The sequence below is a fragment of the Pithys albifrons genome, chromosome Z (genome assembly GCF_047495875.1).
Source record: "Pithys albifrons albifrons isolate INPA30051 chromosome Z, PitAlb_v1, whole genome shotgun sequence".
Classification (NCBI taxonomy): Eukaryota; Metazoa; Chordata; class Aves; order Passeriformes; family Thamnophilidae; genus Pithys; species Pithys albifrons.
In genome coordinates, this window is record NC_092497.1 from 25098666 (window position 1) to 25124835 (window position 26170).

General features: G+C 39.2%; 1 protein-coding gene across 3 annotated transcripts in view; it reads left to right on the forward strand.

Annotated features, from left to right (window-relative positions):
- ARSB (arylsulfatase B) overlaps positions 1-26170 on the forward strand; it is an 81820-nt gene that overhangs the window by 13186 nt on the left and 42464 nt on the right. For all 3 annotated transcript variants that reach the window (XR_011699959.1, XM_071580916.1, XM_071580917.1), the window contains exon 5: positions 24097-24340. Coding sequence is in view for 2 of the 3 variants with exons in the window: in XM_071580916.1 (XP_071437017.1) it covers positions 24097-24340 (244 nt within the window). In the remaining variant the exon portion in view is untranslated. The remainder of the gene's footprint in view (positions 1-24096; positions 24341-26170) is intronic.

The window sequence follows — 26170 nt, forward strand, 5'->3', positions numbered from 1 at the left end:
TTTTTTCATCAACTGATCTTAACCAAATGATTTGGGTTCATTTTTTTGGAAGTGCATGTTTCATATTAGCCATCAGAGGCAGTGTGCTTGCTCTTCCAATGTGACTGAAAAACACAGCTACACATGGATCTTTCAGATGGAGTATGGGGAGGCAGGGAAGAGCTTGAGTTCAAATTCAGGGCAAAGTTGTTCTCTAATTCATGCAGAAAGTCTCTTATCCACAGTGTGGATCTCTGCTGTGTATCCTGTACTCTTTTTTTTTTTTTTTAATGAAACCTCAGTGGGAGTCCTGCACTTGGAACATTCACAAAATAAGCATTATTTCTGTTGTGAAGATTAGAGGAGAGAAATTTTCCCCAAATATGATCCTTTACTGCTATTATTGACAATTCTGTCTGTTTAACTGTGAGTCACAAACATGAGCTTAAATCACACAAAGGAAAGGCTCTGAAGCCCTGTTCTGTGACCTAGAGTTTCAGCAGGAATGTTGAAGGTAAAAAATGAGATGCATTTACAGAGCTGTGCATTGAAGCTGTCTGATGTTTGCTCATTTTCTATCTGTCACTAGTTAAGTGCTATTTAATTCCTTTTTACATATACAAAATTTCACACAAAAAATGTTTTAAAAAACTCCACCAAAACGAACGAAGAGCTAACTGCCTACTTGTTTTCTTTATATTGTTGATTGTAGTTTTCATTCAGACTTCTGTGTATGAGTATTGCGCATGTAAACTTGTCTACTGCTTATAACCATCAGTTTGTTTTTACATAAATACCTATTGATTGATATATGGTACTATCATGTCTGCTAAATAACTGTGAGGATTTTAAAATGTTGTATCGCTCTTGTAGTTCCCATTCTTTGTTTTTTATTACAACTATAGTATGCCTCTGTAATTTCAATAGTGCTTAAAACAAAATCATACAATGTCTAGATCTGTGTTATGGAATAGAGGTATCAGCACTTAATGTGAACAAAACTGCTAGGGTTTGGCTTTTCTGTAGTCTCCCCATCAAAATAGGCAACAGGAGGAAAGGCATAGGGGGGTTGTCCCACCTTTTATTTTTTGCCCTTGTCAGGGGTTGTTGGCATGTTACATGTTACTCTTTTTATTTATTTTGAGTTGTAAATTTCAGAAATCTGTTTTGTAGAAATATAGAAGGTAGTCTGAGTCACTTCATTGACATGTTCTGTTTTCAACAATACCAAGACACTAACATTGTTAAATTGGCTTCTTAAACTCTTAAGTTACGTTTGAAATAATTTCACAATTAACTTTTAATATACTTTTCAGTTCTGCTGCAGTTGGATGGACTCTCACATGGACCTCCATGTGGTTCTGATTAAATGTAATATCATGATTGCTCGGAAAGCTCCATCTCTTCAAAGGAGCATGAGATATATAACATGTAGCAAATTTTTATAGAATTAAATTATAGATTAGTTGGATATGCCATCTTATTCCGCCATTCTTTTCTATACTTGTTACACTTATTATTGTTTAGTTGTTGTCAATTAAGAGAAGGTATATGATTGCAAGTATTCAAGGTTGAATTGAATTTGATTTTTAAAATGCACTATTACCATATCAGAGAGAAAAGTAGAAAACTCAGTATTGGAAAAGAAAGCCAGAATTACATGAAGGAAAGAAAGAAGCAGCATCTTCTGTTATCCAGTGTAATGGCTCATACTATTTTGGATCAGTGAGACAAAGGTGGTTGAAAAACTTGTCCTCCATCCCTTGTAAATTCCCTGTTAAGGGAGTAGTGATGCCTGGCTGATGATGGCACAGGGGTAGGATTGCTTTAGATGCTGTAGGATTCAGGATTAGAAGTGTGTTTGTTGCTGCTTTTTACAACTTGTAAAATCTCTTCATGCAATAGCACAAGAAAAGGAGGAAAAAGTCTCAGACTCATGAGAGTTTGGGCTTCTAACTTTAAGCTTTCATCAGTTTGAGCTCAGGTGTTGCACAGTGGAAATGTATCAGAAATATGAGGAGAGGGAAGAAGGAAATGCCATGTTTCGAATTAAGGAATTTGCTCCTTCCTTATTTTACTAGGACCTAGTAAGTATGGTTTTCTGTCTTTTTCCTTGATTCACCATCTTACATCCAAATGGTGAAATGTCTTTCACTTGCTGTGGGAAGTGAAAAGAGACTGATGCTATCTTCTAATAGTAGACTCAATAAGGCTGGAGAAGACCTCTAGGGTCATCGAGTCCCACCTTTGACTGACACCACTATGTCAGCTAAACCACAGGACTAAGTTCCATATCCAGTTGTAATATAACACCGTAAGTGATTTCAAAAAAGCTTAGAAAAACTTAGAGTAAATAATCTTTCTCTGGATTTCCTCAGAACTCTTCATTGCACAACTTTTAGAATTTCTTCCTGGTTGTGTACAATATCTTGGAAACTATTAAGTGACAAAATATTATTAAAGGTACTAAATATTAAGATGTAGCCAAATATATGATATTTACTAATCAGTTGGTTTCTTAACAAAGGAGGTAAGTACAATTTTGTACACTGGCATTATTTAGTTAGAACCTGTTTTTCTTCCAATAGCCAATGTTTGATCTTTGAATATGAAAGAAAAAGAAGAATAATACTTCTAGTATCATTAGAAATCACTCAGTGACATGACTATGTGCTAAATCTGGCACATCATCATCATGGCTAGGCTTCGCGAACGAAGATTTGAGAAGGGCACTACCCACGCTTGCTGCAAGCGTGCTGCTGGCTAAAAAGGCCGATATGGGATGGGCAGGTCATTCTCAAAGGAAGCAGCAGCGTCATGAATGGTGTGTCTCCATGAATCCCGATTGGAGGCCAGAGTGGACCATTGGTGGCAGTTAATATGGCCAAGGCTGAGGTGTTGTTTCAGGGAGTCCTTGTATCTCTTCTTCGGGGCTCCTTTCTTGCGGCAGCCGGTGGCGAGTTCACCATAGAGCACAATCTTCGGAAGGCGGTGATCCTCCATCCTGGAGACGTGCCCTGCCCAGCGCAGCTGCGTTCTCATCAGCATGGCCTCGATACTGCTGACCCCTGCCTGTTCAAGAACAGACACATTGGTCACGTAATCAGACCAGTGGATGTTTAGGATTGAACGGAGGCAGCGCTGATGGAAGCGTTCGAGAAGCCACAGGTGGTGGCGGTGGATGACCCAGGATTCAGACCCATAGAAAAGAGTAGACAGTACAATGGCTCTGTAGACACTAATCTTTGTACTTTTCTTCAGGTGTTTATTGGACCAGACTCTTTTATGGAGTTTTCCGAAGGCTTTGTATGCCTTTGCTAGCCTGTTGTCTATCTCTTTGTCAATCTTACCGTCTGAGGAAATGATGCTTCCCAGATAGGTGAACTGCTGGACTGACTTAAGCTCTGAATTGCCTATGGTGATGCAAGGATGATGGAAGACTTCTTGAGGTGCAGGTTGGTAGAGAACTTCCGTCTTCTTCAGGCTGACTTCCAGCCCAAAAAGCTCAGCAGCCTCTGCAAAGCAGGATGTTAAGCGCTGCAGAGCTGTTTCTGTGTGATCAACAATGGCGGCATCATCAGCAAAAAGCAGCTCGCAGACAAGGTGATTCAGGGTCTTGGTGTGGGCCTTCAGTCGCCTTAGGTTGAATAGACTTCCATTGGTACGATAGCAGATGTAGATGCCGTTTTCTTCATCGAGGTCTGCTGTGGTGCTTTGGAGCATCATGCTGAAGAAGATTGGGAATAGAGTTGGTGCAAGAACGCAACCTTGTTTCACACCATTGGTTAATTGGAAAGGCCTCAGAGAGTGCATCACCATATCTGACTTGTCCATGATCCTCATGTAGGAGGATGATCATTTTGAGGAACTTGGGGAGACATCCTAAACGTTCCAGGATCTGCCACATGCCTTTTCTGCTCACAGTGTCGAAAGCTGTGGTGAGGTCAGCGAAGGTTACATAGAGACCTTTGTTCTGTTCCCTACACTTCTCTTGCAGTTGTCTGACAACAAACACCATGTCTGTGGTGCTCCTATTGGCTCTGAAACCACACTGGCTTTCAGGTGGAAGATCTTCTGCAATCGTGGGTACTAGTCTGTTCAGAAGTATTCTTGCAAGGATTTTACCAGCAATGGAGAGCAAAGTAATACCTCGGTAATTTGAGCAGTCTGATTTTTCTCCTTTCTTCTTGTACAGGGTGATAATGACTGCGTCACGGAGATCTGGTGGTAGTTCCCCTTGTTCCCAGCAACGCACAACAAGCTCATGGAATTTGGCATGGAGTGCTTGACCTCCATGCTTTCAGATTTCAGGTGGAATTCCATCAACCCCAGCTGCCTTGCCAGTTTTCACCTGTTGTATGGTCTTGAGTATCTCTCCCATAGTGGGGGCTGCATCCAATTCATGTTTCACTGGTTGTTATGTAATGTGCTGAATTGCTGAGCCTTGGACTACATGGCTGGCACTGAAGAGAGTCTGAAAGTGCTCAGACCATCAGTTCAGGATGGAGGTTTTATCTGTTAGAAGACTTTGACCATCTGCACTGAGTAGGGGGCTTTGAACCTGGTGTGTGGGTCCGTACACTGCTTTCAGGGCCTCATAGAATCCCCTTTGGTCACCCAAATCTGCGCATAGTTGTGTCTTTTCTGCAAGGTCGAGCCGCCATTTGTTCTGGATGTCTCGAAGTTTCTCTTGGAGCTTGCTGCATGCAAGACAAAAGGCGGCTTTTTTTTATATGGCAAGATGGCTGAGCAAGGTGTGCTTGGTGAGCAGTTCTCTTCTTCTTCAATAATTCCTGGATCTCTTGATTGTTCTCATCAAATCAGTCTTTGTTTTTCTTGGAGGAGAACCCTAGGGACTCTTCAGAGGACCGCAGGATGCAACTTTTAATATGTTGCCAAAGCGCTTCAGGAGAGGGATCTATGGGATTATCTTTAAGTCTAGTTTGAAGGTTTACCTGAAAGCTGTCTCTCACTGTGGCTGTTTGAAGATTGCTATCTTGGAGCCTCCTCCTTGGAATGCCGCCTCTCTTAGGTTTGGGCTTGAAGTGGAGGTTAAGTTTGCAGCGCACAAGGCAGTGGTCTGTTTGACATTCTGCACTCGGCATCACTCGAGTATGACGGACATCACTGACATTTCTCTGTTGTACTAAGATATAGTCAATGAGGTGCCAGTGCTTGGATCGAGGATGCATCCAGGTTGTCTTCAGGCTGTCTTTCTGTTGAAAGACAGTGTTGGTGATGGTGAGCTGCCGTTCTGCACAAAACTCTAGCAGGAGGCGTCCATTGTTGTTGCAGTTTCCAACGCCATGCTTGCCCAGGACTCCTTTCCAGGCTTCAGAATTCTTACCTACTCTGGTGTTGAAGTCACCAAGGATTATGATCTTATCATCTGCAGGAACATTTTGGGTGAGGCGGCGCAGGTCTGTGTAGAATTTGTCTTTTTCTGCTGTGTCAGCTTGGAGAGTTGGGACATATACGCTAAAGAGAACAACATGTTGCTTGTTGTGTAGAGGGAGGCGTAAGGACATAATGCGATCTGAGTGACCTGTCGGCAGATTTTCAAGTTTGGAGGCAATGGAGTTTTTAATCATGAAGCCAACTCCTGAAAGGTGTCTTTTGGTTTTGGGTTTGCCTGACCAGTAGAGTGTGTAGCCAGCACCATGTTCTTTAAGGCTGCCTTCCTCATGAAGACGAACTTCACTGAGAGCAGCAATGTCAATGTTGAGCCATGACAGTTTGTGGGCAATTAGAGCAGAACGACACTCAGGATGTCCACTATCCCCAGTATCAAACATGGTTCTGATGTTCCAACATGCAAGTGTTAGTTTGAGCACACCTTTGCAGGCAGGTGTATGCCTTTGAAATCTCTTTGTTTTTGTTTGCCCGCATGGAAGATGCCGGTTGGCCGTGGTTATCCAACCGGGTGTGGAGATGAGCTTTGTTTAGGCCACCTTTGCTAGGCCCCTCTCCGTGTGGAGCAAGCAGTGCTGTCCTTAGAAAAGGCTGGTTGGTCATTCAGGATGCTGCTGCAAGAGACTGTCATCTCCGGGGTCAAGTCTCTAATGACCCATATCCTGAACCGCCTGCATGCAGGGTTGGGTCTGCGGCTTCCAGCTGCTTCCTATCACCTGCCGTTTTCGACCCTCACCTGTCGCAACAGGGCTTTGCAATGTGGGTGAACCCTTCGAGCCTGCGCAATGGATTTTTTAGGTGAGGCACAGCGTGCGCAGAGCTGGCCCCATCCTTTACTCCTAAGGTTCATCTGCCACGGCCCAGCGAGCTTGGACAGTGACAGCGAATACCTCAGGACGTAGGTTTGGTTAGAGTATCCTTCTCTTAGATGGATGGCCTTACAGGGCTAAGCGAGCTCCAACTGCCCGGGTTTGGGTTTGGAGTTGTCCTTCTCCTAGGATGGTTGCCAGACGGCTAGCGAGTCCATCCTGCCCGTGGACACACTTTGTCTGACCCTTCAGCTGAGACCTGTCTGGCATGGGAGACCCTACCGGCGGCACAAACCACCTCCAGCATAGCTCTCAACCTCATGAGGGCACGCAAGCTTCTCCCCCGCGACAAGGGGTTGTCCTCGGGGAAGATCTGGCACATAGAGCACTAGTATTTTTTAATACTTGCTATTATGTTTTCTGAGTATAATTCGATTTTATAGAATCACATAACAGTTGGGGTGGGAAGTTACCTTTAATCAAACACCCCCTGCAGTGAGCAGAGCCATCTTCAGTTAGATCAGATTTCTCAGAGCCTTCTCCATTGTTTGCAGGGATGGGGCATCCTTCACCTCTGGGCAATGTGTTCCACTATTTCATAACCCTCATCATAAAAAAAGTCTTGCTTCTATCTACTCTAAATTGATCCTCTTTTAGTTTAAAACCATCACCCCATGTCCCATCACAACAGTCCCTGCTAAAAAGCTCTTTCTCCTAAGCACCCATTAAGTACTGGAAGGCTGCAATAAGATCTACCCAGCACCTTCTTTTCCATACAGGGCAAGAGCTCCTGATCTCCATGTGTAAGAAATCTGGGAAAAAGGGCAATGGCTGAGTTGAGACCTGATGGTCACACTAAAGGGTAAGAGGAAAACGCACAGGCAGTGCACTCCAAACAAGGAAGCAGGAACTGGTATCCTGGGAAGAGTATAGGGATGCAGTGCTCCATGTGGAGTCTCAGGAGAGAGGAGTAGAGGGGTAGAATCCCCTCTCTCATCCTACTGGCCACACTGCTTTTGATGCAGTATAAGAAGTGGTTGGTTCACTAACCTGTGAGTGAACATTGTTGCCTCATGTCCCACGTCCTTCTCTGCAGGGCTGCTCTCAAAGGCTTCTTCCCCCAGCCTGTATTGATGCCAGAGCTGTGCTGACTCTGGGACAGGACCTTGAACTTGACCTTGTGGAACCTCATGAGATTCCCATGGGCCTCCTTGTAGAGCTTGCCCAGGTCCCTGTGGATGGAATCCAGGCATGTCAGCCACACCGGTCAAGTTGCTGGTGCCTGTAAATTTGCTGAGGGTGCATTCAATCCTGCTGCCTATGTCATTGGTGAAGATATTAAACATTACTGGTACCTGTATGAACCCCCAAGGGACACCACTCATCACTGATCTCCATCCAGACATGGAGACCTTGCCTAGTTTTCTGAATGTGAGCATCAAGCCAATTCATTATATCCTGTGAATAATACACCCATCAAATACATCTCTTTCCAATTTAGAGAGAAGGATGTTGTTGAGAACCATGTCAAAGGTTTTATACAAATCTGGATAAAGGTTCATAGCTCTTCCCTTAGCCACTGATGTAATCATTTGTTTTAGAAGGCCACTAGGTTGGTCAGACCTGACCATGTCAGGCTTGATGAAGCCATGCTGACTGTCCTGAATCACCTCTCTGTCCTCCATGTCCTGTATTACAGCTTCTAGGAGGATCTGTTCCATGGTCTTTCCAGGCACAGAGGTGAGGCTGACAGGGCAGTAGTTCCCAGAGTTCTCCTTTCTACCCTTTTCAAACGTGGGTATGATGTTTCCATTTTTCCAGTTGCCAAGAAACAAGGACTTCACCTCACAACCATGACTTTTCAAATGGCATAGAGTTAAACTTGACAACTCTATCAAATTCCTCAGCACTCTGGGATGCATCTGGTCAAGCCCCATAGATTTTTATATGTTGTATTTCCTAAGATGGTCATGAACATGATCTGCAAGAAGGACTTTGCTCCCCCAGTCCCTGTGTTGTGGTCCATCTGCTTGAGAATTGTGAGAAAAGAGGCTGCCAGTGAAGAATAAGGCAAAAAAATTGTTGAGGACCTCAACCTTCTCCTCATCCTTTGTTACCAGTTTGCCAGTCATGTTCATTGAGTGGGTACACTTTTCTTGGCCTTCCTTTCCTGGCTATAGAAGCCCTTGTTACTCTTTGCATGTCTTATCAAGGGATGCACCGTTCCAGCTGTTCTTGGTGTGTGCCTTGGACTGCATCCCTATACTCTTCCGAGGATACCAGTTCCTGCTTCCTTGTTTGGAGTGCACTGCCTGTGCGTTTTCCTCTTACCCTTTAGTGTGACCATCAGGTCTCAACTCAGCCATTGCCCTTTTTCCCAGATTTCGTACACATGGAGATCAGGAGCTCTTGCCCTGTATGGAAAGTGTCATTAAAGATCTGTCAGCTCTGTTTTGCTGCCTTGTCCCTGAGGGCAGTTTCCCAGTGGAGTCTACCTTGAAGAGCTGAAAGTTTTCTTTCCTAAAATTCAGAGTCCTGACTTCACTCTTTGCCTGAACCATATCTCTCAGGATTGAGAACTCCACCACTGCATTATATTATGGAAGGTCATAGAAAATTATCAAAATGTCATTCCTTAGCTTTTTACAATTTTATATTTCAGTATTTCTTCAATAATGGTTTAATAGAACTAAAGCAAATAGACTGAAGTTTGAGTATTATATACATATATTTTTAGGTTTCCTTTGTTACTGATACACATTGTTTGGAGATACACAGACCTGTTTGACACAGAGCTTTCAAATGTTTATTTAGAAATACTGCTTTTCCAAGAGTCTTACTTTGTCAGTCATGGACAGCCCTATAGAAACACAGGGAAAATCAATCATCGATTCACTTGGGAAAGAAGCATGCAATTTTGTCTGGTCTGGGTTAGGAATTTGGAAGAAGTTGCAGGTGTGGTAAGATCACTTTAGTCAAATAAGTACTATCTGAAAAAGGTTGCTTGAATCCCTGCTGTGATGTTCTGGATCTGTTTTCCTTCTCTGCTTTTTCATTTTTCATATCTGTTCATATAAACTATGGTTTGGTTAGTACATCTGTTTCATATATTTATGAATAATCCAGAATTAAAGTATGCTCCTGGGCTAAACTCTACATAAGGTTCTATGAACTTCCAAATAAAAGGTCTGCACAACTTCACATTATTTTCTCTCTCGTGTGCTTTTCATTATTTCAAGTCATTCTTATGCATAGAATATTATGGATCTATATTTATGGGTGCTTTCACTTTAGCATGCGTTAAAGGAGTAAGGTTTTCCCTCTCTGCCTTAATTTGTGGGAGAGTAAAACCAGCAGAATTTACTTAGGTGGTCAGAATACAGATGTGCCAAATACCAAGGAAGTTACAAGTTTTACAGATTTTTGAGTTAAATATACCAAAAGAAACACTGTAATGCTTATGCATGTTAGTTGTTAGGGAGTAGATGTTCAGATTCAGCCACAGGTGAGTGTATCAGATTGTGTAAGTGTTTCATGTGAAAATGGCTTGGAGAGCCATTCTCTAAGAGAGTTTTCTTTTCTGTCTTTGTCCTAACACTGAAATTACTGATCTAATTTCTCTTCTCTTTGAAAGATTACTTGTTTGTATTTTTCTGTTCCGTAGAGCTCAGTCTTAATCCTTCCTCTGCTTTCTCTATACATTTCTCTTTATGCCCTTTTGAAATCTCTGTGTTTCTAAACACCTTCATGCACCTCCTATGACTGGAATATCTGCCTCTTACTATACAGGCTCTATCTTTACATTATCCTTTAGACAGGAAGAAACACCCCCACTTTCATTTGAACTTTTAGCACTGCTGCCGTGTGGAATGCTGCCTGTGCCTGCTCTTACTTTTGACCTCCAATTGTGTTTTCTCAAGTTAAAGTACAGCCAGAGCTTTGTGTACATTGAAGTGAGCTAACCCTGAATTCTGAATTAAGTTTCCAGAGTTGCTTGAACTGGTTGGGAAGAATCAGAAATCTGCAGCAATAATTTCACTTATATCTTAGAGTAAATTGCTTTAAAAACAACACATAGAAACAAATAATGCAGTAAATGTAATGCAGGTTTTTCATCACTGGCTTCTTGTATTGTAGATGGTCTACATGTTTTGGCTATGCAAAAGATTATTACAGATCACTGCAGAGAAGTGGATGTAGTGAAGCACTACACTGCTTTTGATCTCTTACAAGAATATACTTTATCAAATCAACAATGGAATAGAATTTGCTGATGTATATGCAGAATTTAATGACAATTTTAATAGTTACATCTCTTTAAGTCTGCTTTAAGTCTCCTTTTTGCACTGCAGCATTGTAATATATTTTGAAATGAAATAAGCATTTGTAACAAGTGTGTATTCAGAATGACATCCTGTATATGCTTTTTTTGTTAAGTCCAAAGTTTTTTCAATAGTATTCTTCCATTACTCATGGGGGTTGCATTCCATTCCTTTTCTCAATAAAGTTGTGCATAGTAGCAGTTGTGGCCGCAACTTATATAAATTCATATCTACACATTCTGCTGCCATCAAGCTGTATTCCAGTGATTTCAATAGATTGAAAAAGAAAGCCTTTGTTTAAAACAATTTAGTAATTACATTTTACTGACTGAAAATGGTTCAGATTGACTAGGAGAGAGACAAACTACTGCTGACCATCAGTTACAGTTCATTAAAAAGTCAAAGGTAGCAGAAAGAATGCAGTGGCAAAAAAAAAAAAAGGAAAAATGCATGCCTCAGGAGGAAGAATAGCTGTGTAGACAGTGATGCTGACGTGTGGGGCTAAGGTTAGGAGCTTTTTCTGTCCACAGGTGCCTCCTTTCACAGGTGGTTGTCCCTGAGGTCTCTCCGCTGCACTGAAGGACTGCATGTGGCTTCCTGTGATTCTCTCCAAGTGACCTTAGGTAGCTTAAATGTTTTTAATATCTACAGTGGTTTTGGTTTATTATATCAAATAATTGTGGCAGGACTGTGTTAAGAATAAGCACACTTGCAATTACACCAGCTTTTTTTGGGACTGTTGACCCCTTGTGTGATCTGAGAGCTTTTAATTAGCTCTATTCTTTAAATTAGTTAAGTCAGAGCCTTTCTGCAGCCTAAGACAAATGAGGAGATGGGTTTTGGGAAAACAGAGACCTGAAGACCTTGTCTAATTTAATGGGTCATGTATTCCATAATCCTGAGAGAATCCTCAAGTTGGTTTTTGATGAATTAGTAATTCCCCTACTGAAGTGGGAATAAGAGGAAGATCAGACTTCTGGACTCACAAATACTGTTCAGGTAGTGATTACTCATGAGGAAGATAAAACTGCAGTAATTGTGAAGACTGGGGGAGCTTACCACTGGAGATGCCACTTTACCTCTTGTCACTCGTCATTTGCAGTGACCTTGCCCATTGACATTTGCTAATGCAAGTTTGGACTAAGCAGGCTGAGGAAGGATGATTTGAATGGTTTGGCCAGTAATATAAAGGAAATGATAAATTCTGACTGTTGGTGGCACTGGGGATGACAAGCACTAGTAGAGTATTGGCAAGCACAGGTTGAATCACAAACCAGATGTGCTTTATGGTTTTAATATCATTATGTTAGATAAGAATTTGCAGAGGAAAGAAGGCAAGATGACTCCTGAAAATGAAAGGCTTATCCTATTTCTGAAGTATGACTGTACTGTGAAACATTTGACCGTGCAGGACTAAAGCTCAGTTTATAGTGAAATACTTTGAGTGAAGGAATCTGTTAGTGCAATATGGACTTTTCTGCTTCTTTCCCACTTTCAGGAATAGAAAAGGAAAACCATTAACCTGTAAAGGATAGAGTTTCCAGAGGGAATGATCATTAGGCACAAAAATGTCAAAACTATAATGCCTAGCAAGAACAACGTATGCAATTCAGCTATTCCTTTGAAGTCTACAGTTGTTTCTGTTGTATGTATGAACAACTCCCCTTTGAAATTTCTGAGAGTTATAGTGTATATTTAAGGACTGAATGTGGTCTGTACAGCTTGATAGTTGCCAAGAGGGAGATTTCACAACTTAAGGATTCAGGAAATACAATCCAAAGTGGCAGAAAGTTCAAGGATGATGATGTTGGAGAAAGGTTGGATCCTGCCAAGAGGAAATTGCTGTGACCTTATTGAACTAGCATGGTGTCTTGCAGGCATATTGCAGAGGTTCAGACATGGGAGTAGTTAGAAGAGGGCATGTAGCTGGGGAAGAAAAAAATCATGAAGTTGGAATAAAATAATCATTAAAAAGTTAAAAATTTTGAGTTTAAGTGTTCCTTCTTTATGCACTTGAAGGTAGCATTGATGTTACAAAATAAAGGAGAATCTTAGGCACAACTGTTTCTTTGGAGAAAATAGGTTCAGTTTCGTCTGGTTAACAGCCTTTTTCTTAGATTCAACAGTGTGTTGCTCAGCCATTGTTACTTACAACCAAGCAAAGATATTAAAGAAAGAAATAACAAGTGAAAACTTACTCTGAAACACTCATTCAGCATGTAGGTTATCTGCCATTTTTCTGCCTGGGAAGCATAATGCATTGCTGAAAAATGGATTTATGCAAATCAGTTAAAAACACAACTTAGAGCATTAAAAGAAAACAGAAATGATTTATGGAAATTTCCATTTATCTTCATTACCTGTGTATCGATGTCATCACATTAACTTGTCAAATAGCCCCTTTTCTCTCCTGTAAGCTTGATTGCATTTAGCAAAAGCTGAAATGGCTGTTGGCAGTGGCTTAGGCAATGCTGAATGTACCTATACAAGACTGATGCATTTCCACCTTGTCCAATTACCTTATCTGTTTCCTTTCATCGTAATCTCTAGGAGAATGAAACAGCCTACAGCAGACAAAATTGTTACAACAGATCACAAGCCAATTAGTTTTTTTCATCCCACCTCTAACACCAGTGTTATAAAGAATAGTCTTTTCTTTACTGTTTAGAGTAACAAGTTTCATTTTTTGTGGTTTATATCCTTGGTGTGAGAACTAACTTAAAGACACATACTTCTTACTAACGTGCACTTTTTCCAAATGTCCCCCATGTTATGTAATAGCTAAGGACTTTTGTTTCATTTTTATATCTTTATGCCAGCAGGTATGTGTTTATTTTTGCTAGTGAATTAAGTCACTATGTTCTGGGTATAACTATACAACTAAGGCCCCAAGTAAATAAAAACTCAAGTCATTCCTCTCAAACAAAAGTGATGTGAAAAACAGATGTAAATCTGTCCAGTTGCCAGAATCAGGTCTTCGTTTGCACTGTGTAAAGCCAATACAAGTGTCTAAACTCAAGAAGGAAAAAGACATCTGGCTTATAGAGTGTGAAATATAAAAGTCATAGACACACAGAAGCAGTTGGGTTGCTGTTGAAGTTGTGTCAGGGGAGGTTTAGGTTGGACATTAGTAAAGATTTCTTCACCCAGAGGGTCGCTGGGCACTGGAACAGCCTCCTCAGGGCAGTGGTCACACCTGGCAGAGTTCAGGAAGTATTTGGATGATACTCTCAGGCACATGGTGTGACTCTTGCAGATGGTCCTGTGCAGGTCTGAGAGCTGGACTTGATGATCCTTGTGGGTCTCTTCAAGCTCAGCATATCCTGTGATTCTGTGCAGGATGACCAAGAGTCAGCTGTAATACTCCTCACACAGAGCACTGGCCTGCCACTCCTACTGGTTTTGGAGTGGACCTCTTAATTGCCAGCATGGAGGCTTCTATTGTTCCTGGGCTGGTTGGAGAGTTTCATCATGGGCAGTGTTCTGCACGTGGTGATGTTGGAAGGTGACCATCTCCGCTGCCTTCCTGTGCACAGGCTTGGTTGGACTCTGTGCAACCCTCTTCTTATTCTCCAGCCTTTTTCCCAAAACCTTTCCCAGCTGTATCCTGATGTGATAAACTACTTAAATTAACTCCAGATTGCTCTGTTTATTGTGTGCCAGAAAAGTGACAGAAGGCAATTGGAGCAGCCTCTGCTTGAGTAAACTCCAAGAAAGAAGGGGGTACAGGATATTAGGATGGAAAACATGGGTTCTGGGAAGAACACTGAGACTTTAATGGCTGTATATTAGATCATTTGTCTCTGCTAGTTGCATGTAGTTCTCAGTTTTGGCAGCTTTGCATCACTGGAAGTGTTTTCTTTGGTTTTGTTTGGGTGTTTTTTGTGCGTTTGGTTTTTTTGTGGGCTGGGTTTTTTTGGTGGGGGGTGGGGAGGTGGGATTTGGGTTGAGGGTTTTTTGTGGTTACTTTCTCTTTTCGAAAGGAAAGAAGAAGGACATTAGGTCAAAGTAGTAACTTCTTTCCTCCCCCTTGAATGACACTGGAGAAAAGTGAAATAAGGATCTCCTAAGGCTATCAGCCTCCTTGCAGGCCATGCGCACCTCAAAGCCTCTGCTTCCTGTGAAGTCAAGGACATCTTTTCTTATATATGACTCTGATCTTCAGTAAATGTAAAACTAGTTTTCTGCCAGCTCTTGTCTTCACAGTTAGGATTGGATCCTCTCTTCTTATCTTACAACTGCAGCCTAAAATACAAAACTAGCGGATCTAAGGTCATGTATTTTCCATACAGCTGAAAGTGTGGATGCATTGGTTTTGGTCAGTTGCTGCTTATACAGTGTCTGTAAGTACATTAACAGTGGCCTGACTTCCTGCTTTTTTTCCTTCAGAAGCTGCTATAAATATTCCTCCTAATTAGATCCATAATATTGTTTGGATAATGGCACTACGTTTGTTCTAAGAGAGTCACACTGCTTCCAGAAGCAGAAGAAGAAACTCAAATGTATTCAAAATAAACTTCTGAATGTTTTTACTGAATAAAAACACCTAGGTCCTGCCAGCTATTGGACAGTCTCTGCATGTAGAAAATTTAATGTTTTAAATTCAGTGCTTTCCAGCATGCTTATGGTCATATATTAGTCCTCTCCAGTCCTCTAGTGTCTGTCTACCTTGCAGACATATCTCTTCGGTTTGGTGGGTAGATAGCGGGGATGCACTTGCAAATTAAATGCTCTGCTGTGTTACAACAGTTATTTTAAATGCAAAGAAGGAGCATATAGGAGGGACTATGTTGTTCTATTTAGTAAAGAGAAACCACCTTAGTTCCACTCTCATCTTTATAAAGCCATTAATGTATTATTCAGAATAAAGAAGCTGGAACAGAAGTTGTTATTGACCATATTTCCCTTTCAAACATTTTGTGCATGTATCTCATCCTAGAATACATGTACTTGGTGGCTTTAGGATGTTAGCAGCTTTTAGTTTCATTAATAGAAGCTTAAAAGGTTCCTTTTTCTCCTTATTTGAAGATGCTTTAATTGAGTAGCATATTGAAATACCCTAAATTACAAAACAAACTGAAGTCGTTTTCTTCTTCTGGTCTGCACTTACTTTAAAAATATTGTGTGGCTTTAGACAAGGCTTTCAAACAGAGCTTGGCATGGTTTACATATCAGACAGATGTGTGCTAGATCAGCTTACTGTAGGGGCCCATGAGGAGATATTAAAGGGTATAGGAGTTTTGCAGCTTCAGAGAAATTCTTACGTTCAAAAAAAAATTTAGGAGCTTAAGTACAGATCGAAAACAGAAAAAAAAAGAGCTGGAGCATGCCAATATTGGATTTGAAAAGTTCTGTAGATACAGTAGGAGTATTTGGTAACTGTTTTCAGGAAAAATGGAGACCTAGGTGTTGGTAGCCAGGAACCAGAAATGTTATTTTAAATCTTTAAAGACTCTAATGATTGGTTAAAGCTACCATGATCACACGATAAATAGTTAGTGAATTGAGTTGTGATACCTAATTATATTTATATAACCCTAGATGCTTAAAGTTAAACTTTCTTCTTACTTGACCCTTGAAGATGTATTACTTCAAATGATTTTTTGTGCTGTGTTTTAGTAAGAAAAGAAAGTGGTTGCATACGCAACCCCCTCCCTTTTTTTTTTTTAACTGAGTCTACTGAGTTGAATCCTAAGTGTTGTTGGTTATTTCTTGCTCTGTGGGTATATGAGTTACATACATACAAATGAGTTAAACTTCTGGATAGCTATTTAAAAAAATTAATATAATATAATGAAAATATTTCCAAGGGAAATATTTAAATTTATAAACCTCATTTACATAAACTATTTTGCATGTTTAATTTTTTGTATGTGTGTGTGATATGAAGCTATTTTGGTCTTCTATTACTTACTGATAAAATTTATTTATGCAGAATTCTTCCTGCTCTGAACATACATTGCAAAACAGTTCAGAAACATTTCTCCCATTGAATTTCTGTGCTGAGATATATTTTTTTTCCTTGAGACAATTATATTTCTTGTAGGTAATAATTAATTGCTGCTGTATTTTTTAGTTATTGTCATAAAGATTTTCAATATTCTTAGATCATTCTTTGTTCTATAAATGCCAAAACCAGTTGTTAAACTTGCCATGAAAATTAAGATTATTAGGGCACATATTTAGGATTACAGTTCTGATACTGTAATCCAGGCTGTATAGTATGTAACACAAACTTAAACACACATATCATCTTTTTAGAACAGAAGGTTTCAAATAAATAGAAGTTAAGGACAGTTTATAAAAGCCATGCATATATTTATGAGCTATTCTCACTGTTTTAACACAATTTGCACACTAAATGGAGTCAGCAAGAGGGATTTTTTTTTCTGGTAAGGAGACTTATGGGTAGGTCCTTATTATTTGAAATAAGAAAATGCAAAGACTGAAAAGAAATGCTGGAGTGAAAACTGCTTAATAACAGCACCAAATACAGTCCTGGATGAATCTGTGGAGAAATTGCAGGAAGCCCTCTCTGAGGAACTTGTCTAGAACAATTTGCCAGGTATGTCAACAGGACTATGGGGTGTAGCTCAATTGTGGTTGAAAGAAGAATGCAGCTACCTGAGTGGTCATCAGCTAAACAAAAAAGTATGCTCTGTTAAGAAAAACCCCCTCACTTTTCTGTTGTATAATTGAAACAAGGCCTGGTCTGTTCAAAGAAAATAGGTAGCTGTGCAGCAAGCACACTTGTTTCTTTGGGGGAAAAAATGCAAAAATTTTAAATGTACTATTTACAATTTTCAGTCAACACACTTAATCCTTATCTAAGAGGTGACAAAAAAGCAACAAGGAAGATCTTTAAATGAAGACCAATTTCTGGCCTATTTGCAGAGAATATAGTACCTTTATCTAGACCATTAATGTGAGGCAATATCACAATCAGAAGCTGCTAAGATAGTGTGTGGAGGGAATAGAAGTCACAGGAAGGAAGTTGCTTGGGCCACTTCTCCACATGGTGGAGAGGTTAGCATGTTGCCATACTGTACTTAAGTGTTTTTTGGAAACTCTTATTACAGTGTTTTTCTCACTATCCAAAAAAAAAAAAAGTTCTCTTTATAGCTTTTTTAATGAGTTTTTCACTCCACTGCATAGACAATAACAATTCTTTTGTGTGTACACCTGGGGGAGATTAGGCTTACTTTCTTAGAGAACTGACCTTATACAATATTAAAGTACTTGTTTCCATTTAATTTCTTCTCTCAACAGTAAGTTTCAAGCCCACTGATGAATTTAAACTGATTTTCTCAGAAGAGTGAGCTCTGATGCATCCAGTCTTAAAAAATTAACAAATCATATTGCTATTAATATTGCCACTGAGTTCAGTAGCCACTGTGGATGTGGCAAGGAATGTGCACAGACAAGAGATATTTATGATCCTGAGAAGGACATTTCTCAGAGTTCATTATTAAGTCAACAGTTTTGCTTTCTTTTTTTTTTTTTGATCTGTTTAATGAGGTACAAATCCCAAATGAAACTTTCACCATAGTTATGAGTATCTATTGCCAGTGTGGGTTATCTTCATAGTATAAAGCAGACTGTTGCATTAGTTCCAGGGTAATTTTGTAAAACAGGGAGTCCATCTGAAGACTTGAATCCATGCTTCATAAGTTACTGCTCTCAGAATTGTTTTATTGTTGTTTTTTATTATTCATCTCCTCTTTAAAGACCTCTTACCCATTAAACTGCTTACTAGTTACATACATCCCACATCATTGCATATATACACAGTGCTAGTCAAAATGTTTGGCAGCTGGCAAGTCTTCAGAGAAGTGTTTGGGAGAAACAGAAGGGCCTCTCTGTTTAGTTTAGTTTATTGATTCCTTTAAAAACTCCTGCAAAACATTTTACAGTTTAGAAATTACAGATTTAACAAATTAAACTCTTTCTCATGTACATGACAATGAATATTAATTATTAATTACAAAAGCAGATGTTTGTGAGCTGAAAACATTTGTCTCCATTTTTAAAGGTATATTGTATATTAAAGGCACGCAAACTTTATTTTGCATTATTTTTTTCTTATGCTGAAAGGTTTTGATTAAATAAATTATTAAGAACTCTTACCTTCCTCTTCATTATCTGTAATACAAAAACCACAGTATTTTGAAAGACAGTCACCTGCTTTTTGAGATTAAATTATTTTCTCTGATTTTCTATTTCTATTTTCACCCCAATTCTTTTGGGATGGAGGTACTATGTATTTTTGTTTTTAAAACTCACTCCATTAAAGTACATTAATGTGAAAAACATTGTATGGACTTTAAGATGAAATGGGGAAGTGATTAGATGTAAATAGAAGTATGAGAGTGGAAGAATGTAGAAATAGTCCTCCAAGAAACAGTGTTTTTCTCAAGGCATATTTGGGTAGTTGCTGGAGTTAGAAGAAAAACAGTTGATTTTTTCAGAGATATTTTAATCAAAGCAGAGGACAGAAACTCTTATTTCAAAATTTTATTTTTTGTTATACCAGTGCATGCTATTTATTAAGGATCAACTTTGCCAGTACTTTAAAAAGTATTCAAAGGATTAAAGTACTGTGAATGACTATTTTGAAGACAAAAGTTATTTCATCTGGAGAGTTTTATATCAATCTCTTTTGTGAAGTTGCGTGTCCCACAAATACATTCATATGGAGAAACTAACATGAAATGTGTTGGTGTTTTGGATTTAGAAACACAGCATTGGTTTAAGAAGAGCTTTCAATTTACTGATTTTGTGAGTTTTCAGTTCCAATAAAACTATTTAGTGTGGCAATTTTTGGGTTTTTGTGATGCTGTATTCAGTTTATATTAGATTCCTGCTCCTTGAATACTGAAGGACAACAGGGAATAAACATAGAATTATGCTTGCAGCCCAGACAGCCACCTGAATCCTGGGGTGGATCAAAAGCAGAGTGGTCAGCAGGTGGAAGAAAGTGATTCTCCCCCTTTCCTCTGCACTTGTGAGAGCCCACCTGCTGTCCTTTGTACAGTTCTGGTGTCCCAATGTAAGAAGGAAATGAAACTGTTGGAGCAAGTCCAGGTAGGGCAACAAAGTAGGTAAGAGGACTGGGGACTGGAGCACCTCCCCTATGAAGACAAGCTGAGAAAGTTGGGGCAGTTCATCCTAGAGAAGAGAACCTCGTAGCAACCTTCCAGTACCTGCAAGGGGTCTACAGGGAAACTGGGAGAGACTCTTTGTTAGGAACTGTAATGATAGAACAAAGAGTAATGGGTACAGATTGAGAGAGGAGAAATTTAGGTTAGATATTAGGAAGAAATTCTTTGTGTGAGGGTGGTGAGGTACTGGAACAGATTGCCCAGAGAGATTTTGGATGCCCCAACCCTGGCAGTGTTCAAAACCAGGTTGGATAAGGCCTTGAGGAACCTGGTCCAGTGGAAGGTATCCCTGCCCATAGCACAGGGAGTTGGGACTCGATATTTATATCAAGGTCCATTCCAACTCCTTAACATTCTCTGATTCTGTAGGTCATGTAAGTTGGCAAAGGATAATAATATTAGAGATGAACTTGGATTTTGTAGGATTTTGTACCTAGAGACTCTTCTGACCAATTCCTGACCCTCAAATATATTTGTTCATGTTATTTAAGATTATACAAACTTGTTTGCAGCCAACAAGATTGATATTTCTTCAGCTTTGATAGAAACTACCTTTTAAAGTAGCCAGGTGCTTCTGTTGCGCTCATATATTCTGTCATTTTGTCATTTATCCTGTGTGTATCTTCAGTGTATGTTTTCATTCACGGTGGTAATGCCTGCTACAAACTGTTTCAGCTCATTTTTGTATCAGTGAGATTACGTCTCTGCAATGTTCTCTTTTGTTGTCTCAAATTTCAGCTTGCAGAAGAAAATTCTGTCAGAATGGAAATAAAGCATCTCCGTACCCTGGTCCTTAAAGTAATTCGTAGGAGTGTTTTACATAAAACAACTAAGAGTGTTTAATAATGTGAGAAAATAAAGGTAGCTAAACATCTATCAAAGCAAGCCAGCCAAGCAAGGAACAAAGCTCTTCAAAAATGTGTGATGCTTCTGTTCAAGAAAGCAAACAAAGCTTCATAAATTAGCTGGTAATGCATATGGTAATAGCATAATTTCTAAGTATAGCCTTACTCTCTCTCCTTTCATTGTTTCATTAGGGACAAGAACTGGTTAGTTTTATGATTTTTTTAATGCCTGTAGTATGTTGTGGGTACTACTGCAGTCTAAATTATATAGATGTAGTTAAAAAAATTATTCTTACAGATAGGAAACATGCTTACTACATTTTCCAAACTATTTCAGTATTGTTTATGAAAATCACATTTGATGTTTGTCTCCAGGAAAGAGATATTTTAGTGTCATGCCTTGGGGAGGTTTGTGTTTTCAGCTGAAGTAGTAAGGCTGAGGCTTTAATAATAAGCAGTGTTATAACCCACAGCCACTAGCTGTAGGTAGCTTGATTCCCAAAACTTTTCTCTGGAGATTGTCTTCTGAGATAAGGTATTAGGATGAGTCATGGAGAGAAACAATTGTGAAAATGGACGATGAATCATTCAGAAAATATTGTTTTGAAATGAATTTAGTGGATATGAAACCAGTGTAGAACATGAAAAAACAATGATCCCATCTGTTTCATACCTAAGTGCATTTTAAGTGTGTGTTTTAAACTAATGGGAGTTTCCATATGGACTTTGGTGTTTGTTCCATATTTGAGATACTTGATCAAATAGCATAAGGAGTTAGTAAGGAATAACTTGTTTGGGAGAACATGAACGAATGGCTGTGCTGCTACAAATGAAAGATCTGTCTATCCAAGCACCTCCTCACTATGGCAATGCCTGGTAGTGCATATCTAGGAACAAGCGCTGGGACTAATAATTTGTGCCTTTCACCAAAAGTTTTGTGAAAATTTCCAAATCTTCCAAAGCTAAAGAAATTCCTGAAACTGAGCTGATGTATTTCATGTAAGAACTATGATTTACTTTTTCATCTTTAACTTCTCCAGTGGCATTCTGAACTCATGCAGCTTTTTAATATCAATTATCAACATCCACAGCTCTGCCTGAGAGGAAAAGTATCTGAACACATACACACACAGCTGGTACCCATTTTTATTCTTGCTGTCTACACGTACTCTTGTAGGTAAGATGGACAAGAACACCAGTTACAGTCCTGTAGTAGTTACTCATGCCCGCCTTTCTGCCACAACTGTACCCCATGAAATCAGTGGCTTCTTGTTTTATTCCCTCCCTACCTTTATTATTTAGTGGCTAGTTTAATTTTTTATCAATTAAGACATGGTTCTTTCATTACTATGTAATTCCTCTAAAAAATGGTTGATCCTTGAGGCCTATTTCAGACGCTGTGGAAGGTGCCACATCAGTTCTGTTCTGCCTACCTATAAAGGAAACAAACTTCAGTAATCAAAACAGAAACCATCCTTCTCCCTCCTGCAACACTTCCTTGATACTCAGTCAAGAAATTAGGCAGGAAGGGCCACTTGAACATGTATTCCTGAGGAAGACATCAACATGAGTGGAATGAACCTTGATTTCTATGTTAGATATTTCAATTACATATCAGAACCGCTATCAGAACAAAAATCTTTTCTCCCCCTTTTTTTCAAGCTTGGTATACTATGTCTGAATGCTGATGTGACACAAAAGCTTTTTCAGGATATATTTTAGATAGAATCCTTATCTCAGGGAATTTATGTAATGAAACTGGCAGAAAGTGATTGTCTTTAACTCTACAGAGAAAAGGAAAAAGTAAGTATAATAAAGATTGGACTGTAACCTGAGAAATCCACACTGCTCCCTCTCTATTCTTCAAAAAGACTGCCTGCTTCTATAACTTCCTCTCTACTTTGTTGCTGATGATCAGGAATAAAAATCCCTCCTGTGCTGGTATTAAACTGATACAGACAGTAAGTAGTGTGTGATACAAATAAGGTGTTTAAAATACTTAAGTTCTGATCCCACTGTAAATCCAAACTGTGCTCTAATACCATGTAGATAAGTTGCCTTTCATTCTAAGGCCACCAAAGGTTAAAATCTACTGAAAGCTCTGTCCCATGAGTATCCCTGACAGGAATTCCTGTTTATATTACAAGTAGAAGGAATTGTTGCACCTCTTTCGTTTTGGGGTTTTTCTTTGTTGTTTTAATAGGCAGCTACTTTAAGGCCTCTGTTCTCAGAGCTCAGTGTTGTGTGAGAAATATTGGTAGATCTCTTAATTCATTTACTTTTAACCCAAGAGTACAGGACACATGGACAACCCTATTGGAAGCTAGTTGTGCCACAGAACACTTTACACTTTTCAAATCAACCTTTTTTTACCAAGTGCTTAATTTAGCTTAAGCTTCCACCTTTCAAAGTCTTTCACAGAGACAAGCATAGTTTATTCCTTAGTAGGACAAAAATGTGTGCACTAAAAGGATGTTCAGTGGGGGTTTTCATTAATCCTAACTAATGAACTAGAAGGGAGATAATTTTGTTGTGGTTACAGTAAAGTTACTCTGTAAGGTCTTAGATATGTACTTCATTTTTCTTTGCTCAAATTCTTAGTTTTCAATCAGAAACTACAATATGAACATGTCAAATTACAGTGAATGTCAGGTCAACATTTGCTATTTGAAATTTAACCTCATTAAAGTACAGGGAAATTATGCTTAAAAGACTTGCCAGCAATTACTTTACTAAGAACATTGCAGTAGGTTTTAACAACTATCAGCAGTACTGAAAGTAACTTCAAAGAGTCCCTAATTCTGTTAATTTCAAGAATCTGGATTTTTTTCTAAGTGTGAAATCTTGGTTAGGGAGAGTTAAAAAAAGTTTTCCATGAGCTATCTCTAATTCATATCAATTTTTCTTATTTACTGTAGTCACTATGCAACTTTTTCTGTAACCACATGTTATTCTCACCAAACAGTAAATTCACTATTATTTCAGAGTCACTTCACTATTTTTTTAAACTAGTTTCAACTCATTTTGTTAGGGCTGTGTCCCTCTTTCTGGGAAACTCTGTTTTGTCTGGCATTACAAATCAATGTGCTGCCTAAAACTCTAGGAAAAGAATTGCTTCTAAACTAGGAGTACAAGTATAGTCCTGAGACTGGAATAACAGGTTTCCATTTTAAGCATGCTGTACCTCTTTGGAAACCAGTTTATTCTGCATACTAAGAATGGCATTGATAGAAAATCTTCTTGTGGTCTTTAAATTAGTTTTAAATCTTTGGTCCTAGCATCTTTGGATTCCTGCAGGTATTTTGAATCATGGTCAGAAGTTGCTCTTAACAAAAAGCATTGTCTTGTAGTGTGGTATTATTTCTGCCTACCAATAAATTTTCATTTGAGTAGTTTGTAAGTGCTCTGAACGTGACAAGTTCTGAGAAGACTTAACAGCACAATGTGAGTACTTGCATGACACACCTGTATGGTGAAAATACTCTTTCAAGTGGATGAATAAGTGTCGTGGGGAGGATTGTTCTGTTTCTTTCTTGGCAAGATTTCATGTTATTTACTTGTTTTTCAGATAATGGTGGACAGACTTTGGCAGGTGGAAATAACTGGCCACTGAGAGGGAGAAAATGGACCCTCTGGGAAGGAGGAGTGAGAGGTGTAGGCTTTGTTGCAAGTCCTTTGCTGAAACAAAAGGGTGTAGAAAGTCATGAACTCATCCATATCTCTGACTGGCTGCCGACACTGGTGCACCTTGCTGGAGGACACACCAATGGCACTAAGCCTTTGGATGGCTTTGATGTTTGGAAAGCTATCAGGTAACTTGCTTGTCTAACCACTAAGTCAGCATTCTGGTGTAAGAATTTAATCAGCCCAGAAAACAGAACTGGAACTAGGATGAAAATATTATGTGTTCCTTTCTGTAAATAAAGGGAAGATATAAGTGCAGTTAACTGTCCTGTCCATGAGAGAATTTTCAATGTTGTAAATTAATCCTGGTCACAAATGCAAAGCCTCCATACAGCTTTAACTTGGTTTTTTGAATTATTCAGTATGAACGCAACAGCACACAAGTATGGTAATCTGTTCAAGAATGCTCTGTGATTCCCAAGTATGCTGACTGATTTTGCACAGCATGGAATATAAGTAAATTTTATGGACCAGTCCCTTGTCTGCAGAGTCCAGCTGGGAGTCTGAGCATGCATCTGAAATTGAACCTGTGGGGAATCTACACAGAGATTAAACTCACTGAACAGTCAGGCTGGCTCACAATGTAACCATTTGCCTAAGCCTGTATCATGCTGTCCAGTGTCTCAAAAAGTCTTTGAGATTTAGTACAAAAGTGAACTGACCTGGTTCCTGAGAGGTCATGATACTGATTTTAGCAAGCTGGAATGCTCAGAAGCACAGTGCGGACATGTTTAGATGACTGGAGAAAAGAGCTCCAGCTGGGTTGACACTGTGATCCAACTACTTTTACTGGGCTCTGTCTGTCTCTCTGTGCACCTCTCATGCTGGTGAGATTAACTGGGATATCCCAAACTCTTTTAGTTCAGATAATGTAGTCTTCTGAGCATTAAAAGAAAGATTAGTTAAATTCCATGCATTTTTCCTTTGGAAAAAATTAGTAAAAAATGGTATCACAAATGCTGGATACTGGGACCTTTGGGCACATGTGCGTATGTACTTATTACTGAAGCACTGGACTCAGCAGAGTAAGTAGAATAGAATGTAAAATAATAAATGAATTAGACATGAACTGGTAACAATGACTTTTTGCCCCTGGAACAAACTGTCGAAAGAAACTGGTGTTGCTCATTGTGATATCTTCAGTCAAGACATATTCAGTCAGCCCTTTATCTTTTAAAGCCTTTCTTTTATTTTCTTTCTTTTATAAAGTCCTTAAAACATGAGTTTCTGCCAAATTTTAAAGTTCTGTGATCAACCCTTGTTTTGCAAAAATTTCATTGATTAAAATTCCTTTATTTCTTCCTCTTCTGTGCTGCATGTAATGTACTCATTGATAAGGCTAAATCCTATTGTCTATTTTCTTAGAAGTTATATTTTAGTAGGTCTTTGGATATAGTTTTAATTTGCTTAAGAATCATTTAGGATGGAAAGTTTAATACTGCTAAAGCAGAATAAGAGAACTACCATTCTGTTTGCTACGTGCCATTTGAGGAGTAGTGTTCTTTTTCTTTTGGTAGTCTTTGGCCTGTTTTTGTAGCAGGGAGACTATATTCTATTATGTGTGTTATAATGCTTTGTCTCCTTCTCAGGGTTCCCACCCTAGGCTGCAGTGGAAATGTAGCTGTAACAAATGTATTTATGTAGTAATTGCTGATTTTGGTGCACTTTTCTACGTGATGCATTAGGATAACACTGATTTTTGTGTCTTCATATCCTAGACTGTGAATTACAAGAGTGAATTGCGATCCCTAAACAAGCATGAGCAGGAATGCTGTTAAGGTTAGGGATTGAGATGATAAATTGAGAGCTGGCAGATTTGAACCCACCTACCCATCTATGGTTAGCTCCATATAGACCTTGAAGTATAATAAGAAAAAGAAAGAATCAATCCCAACCTCTCCCTCCCCAAAACTAAATCCCGTATCCTGAGTTCATATCTTGAGCTAGTTAGAATTACT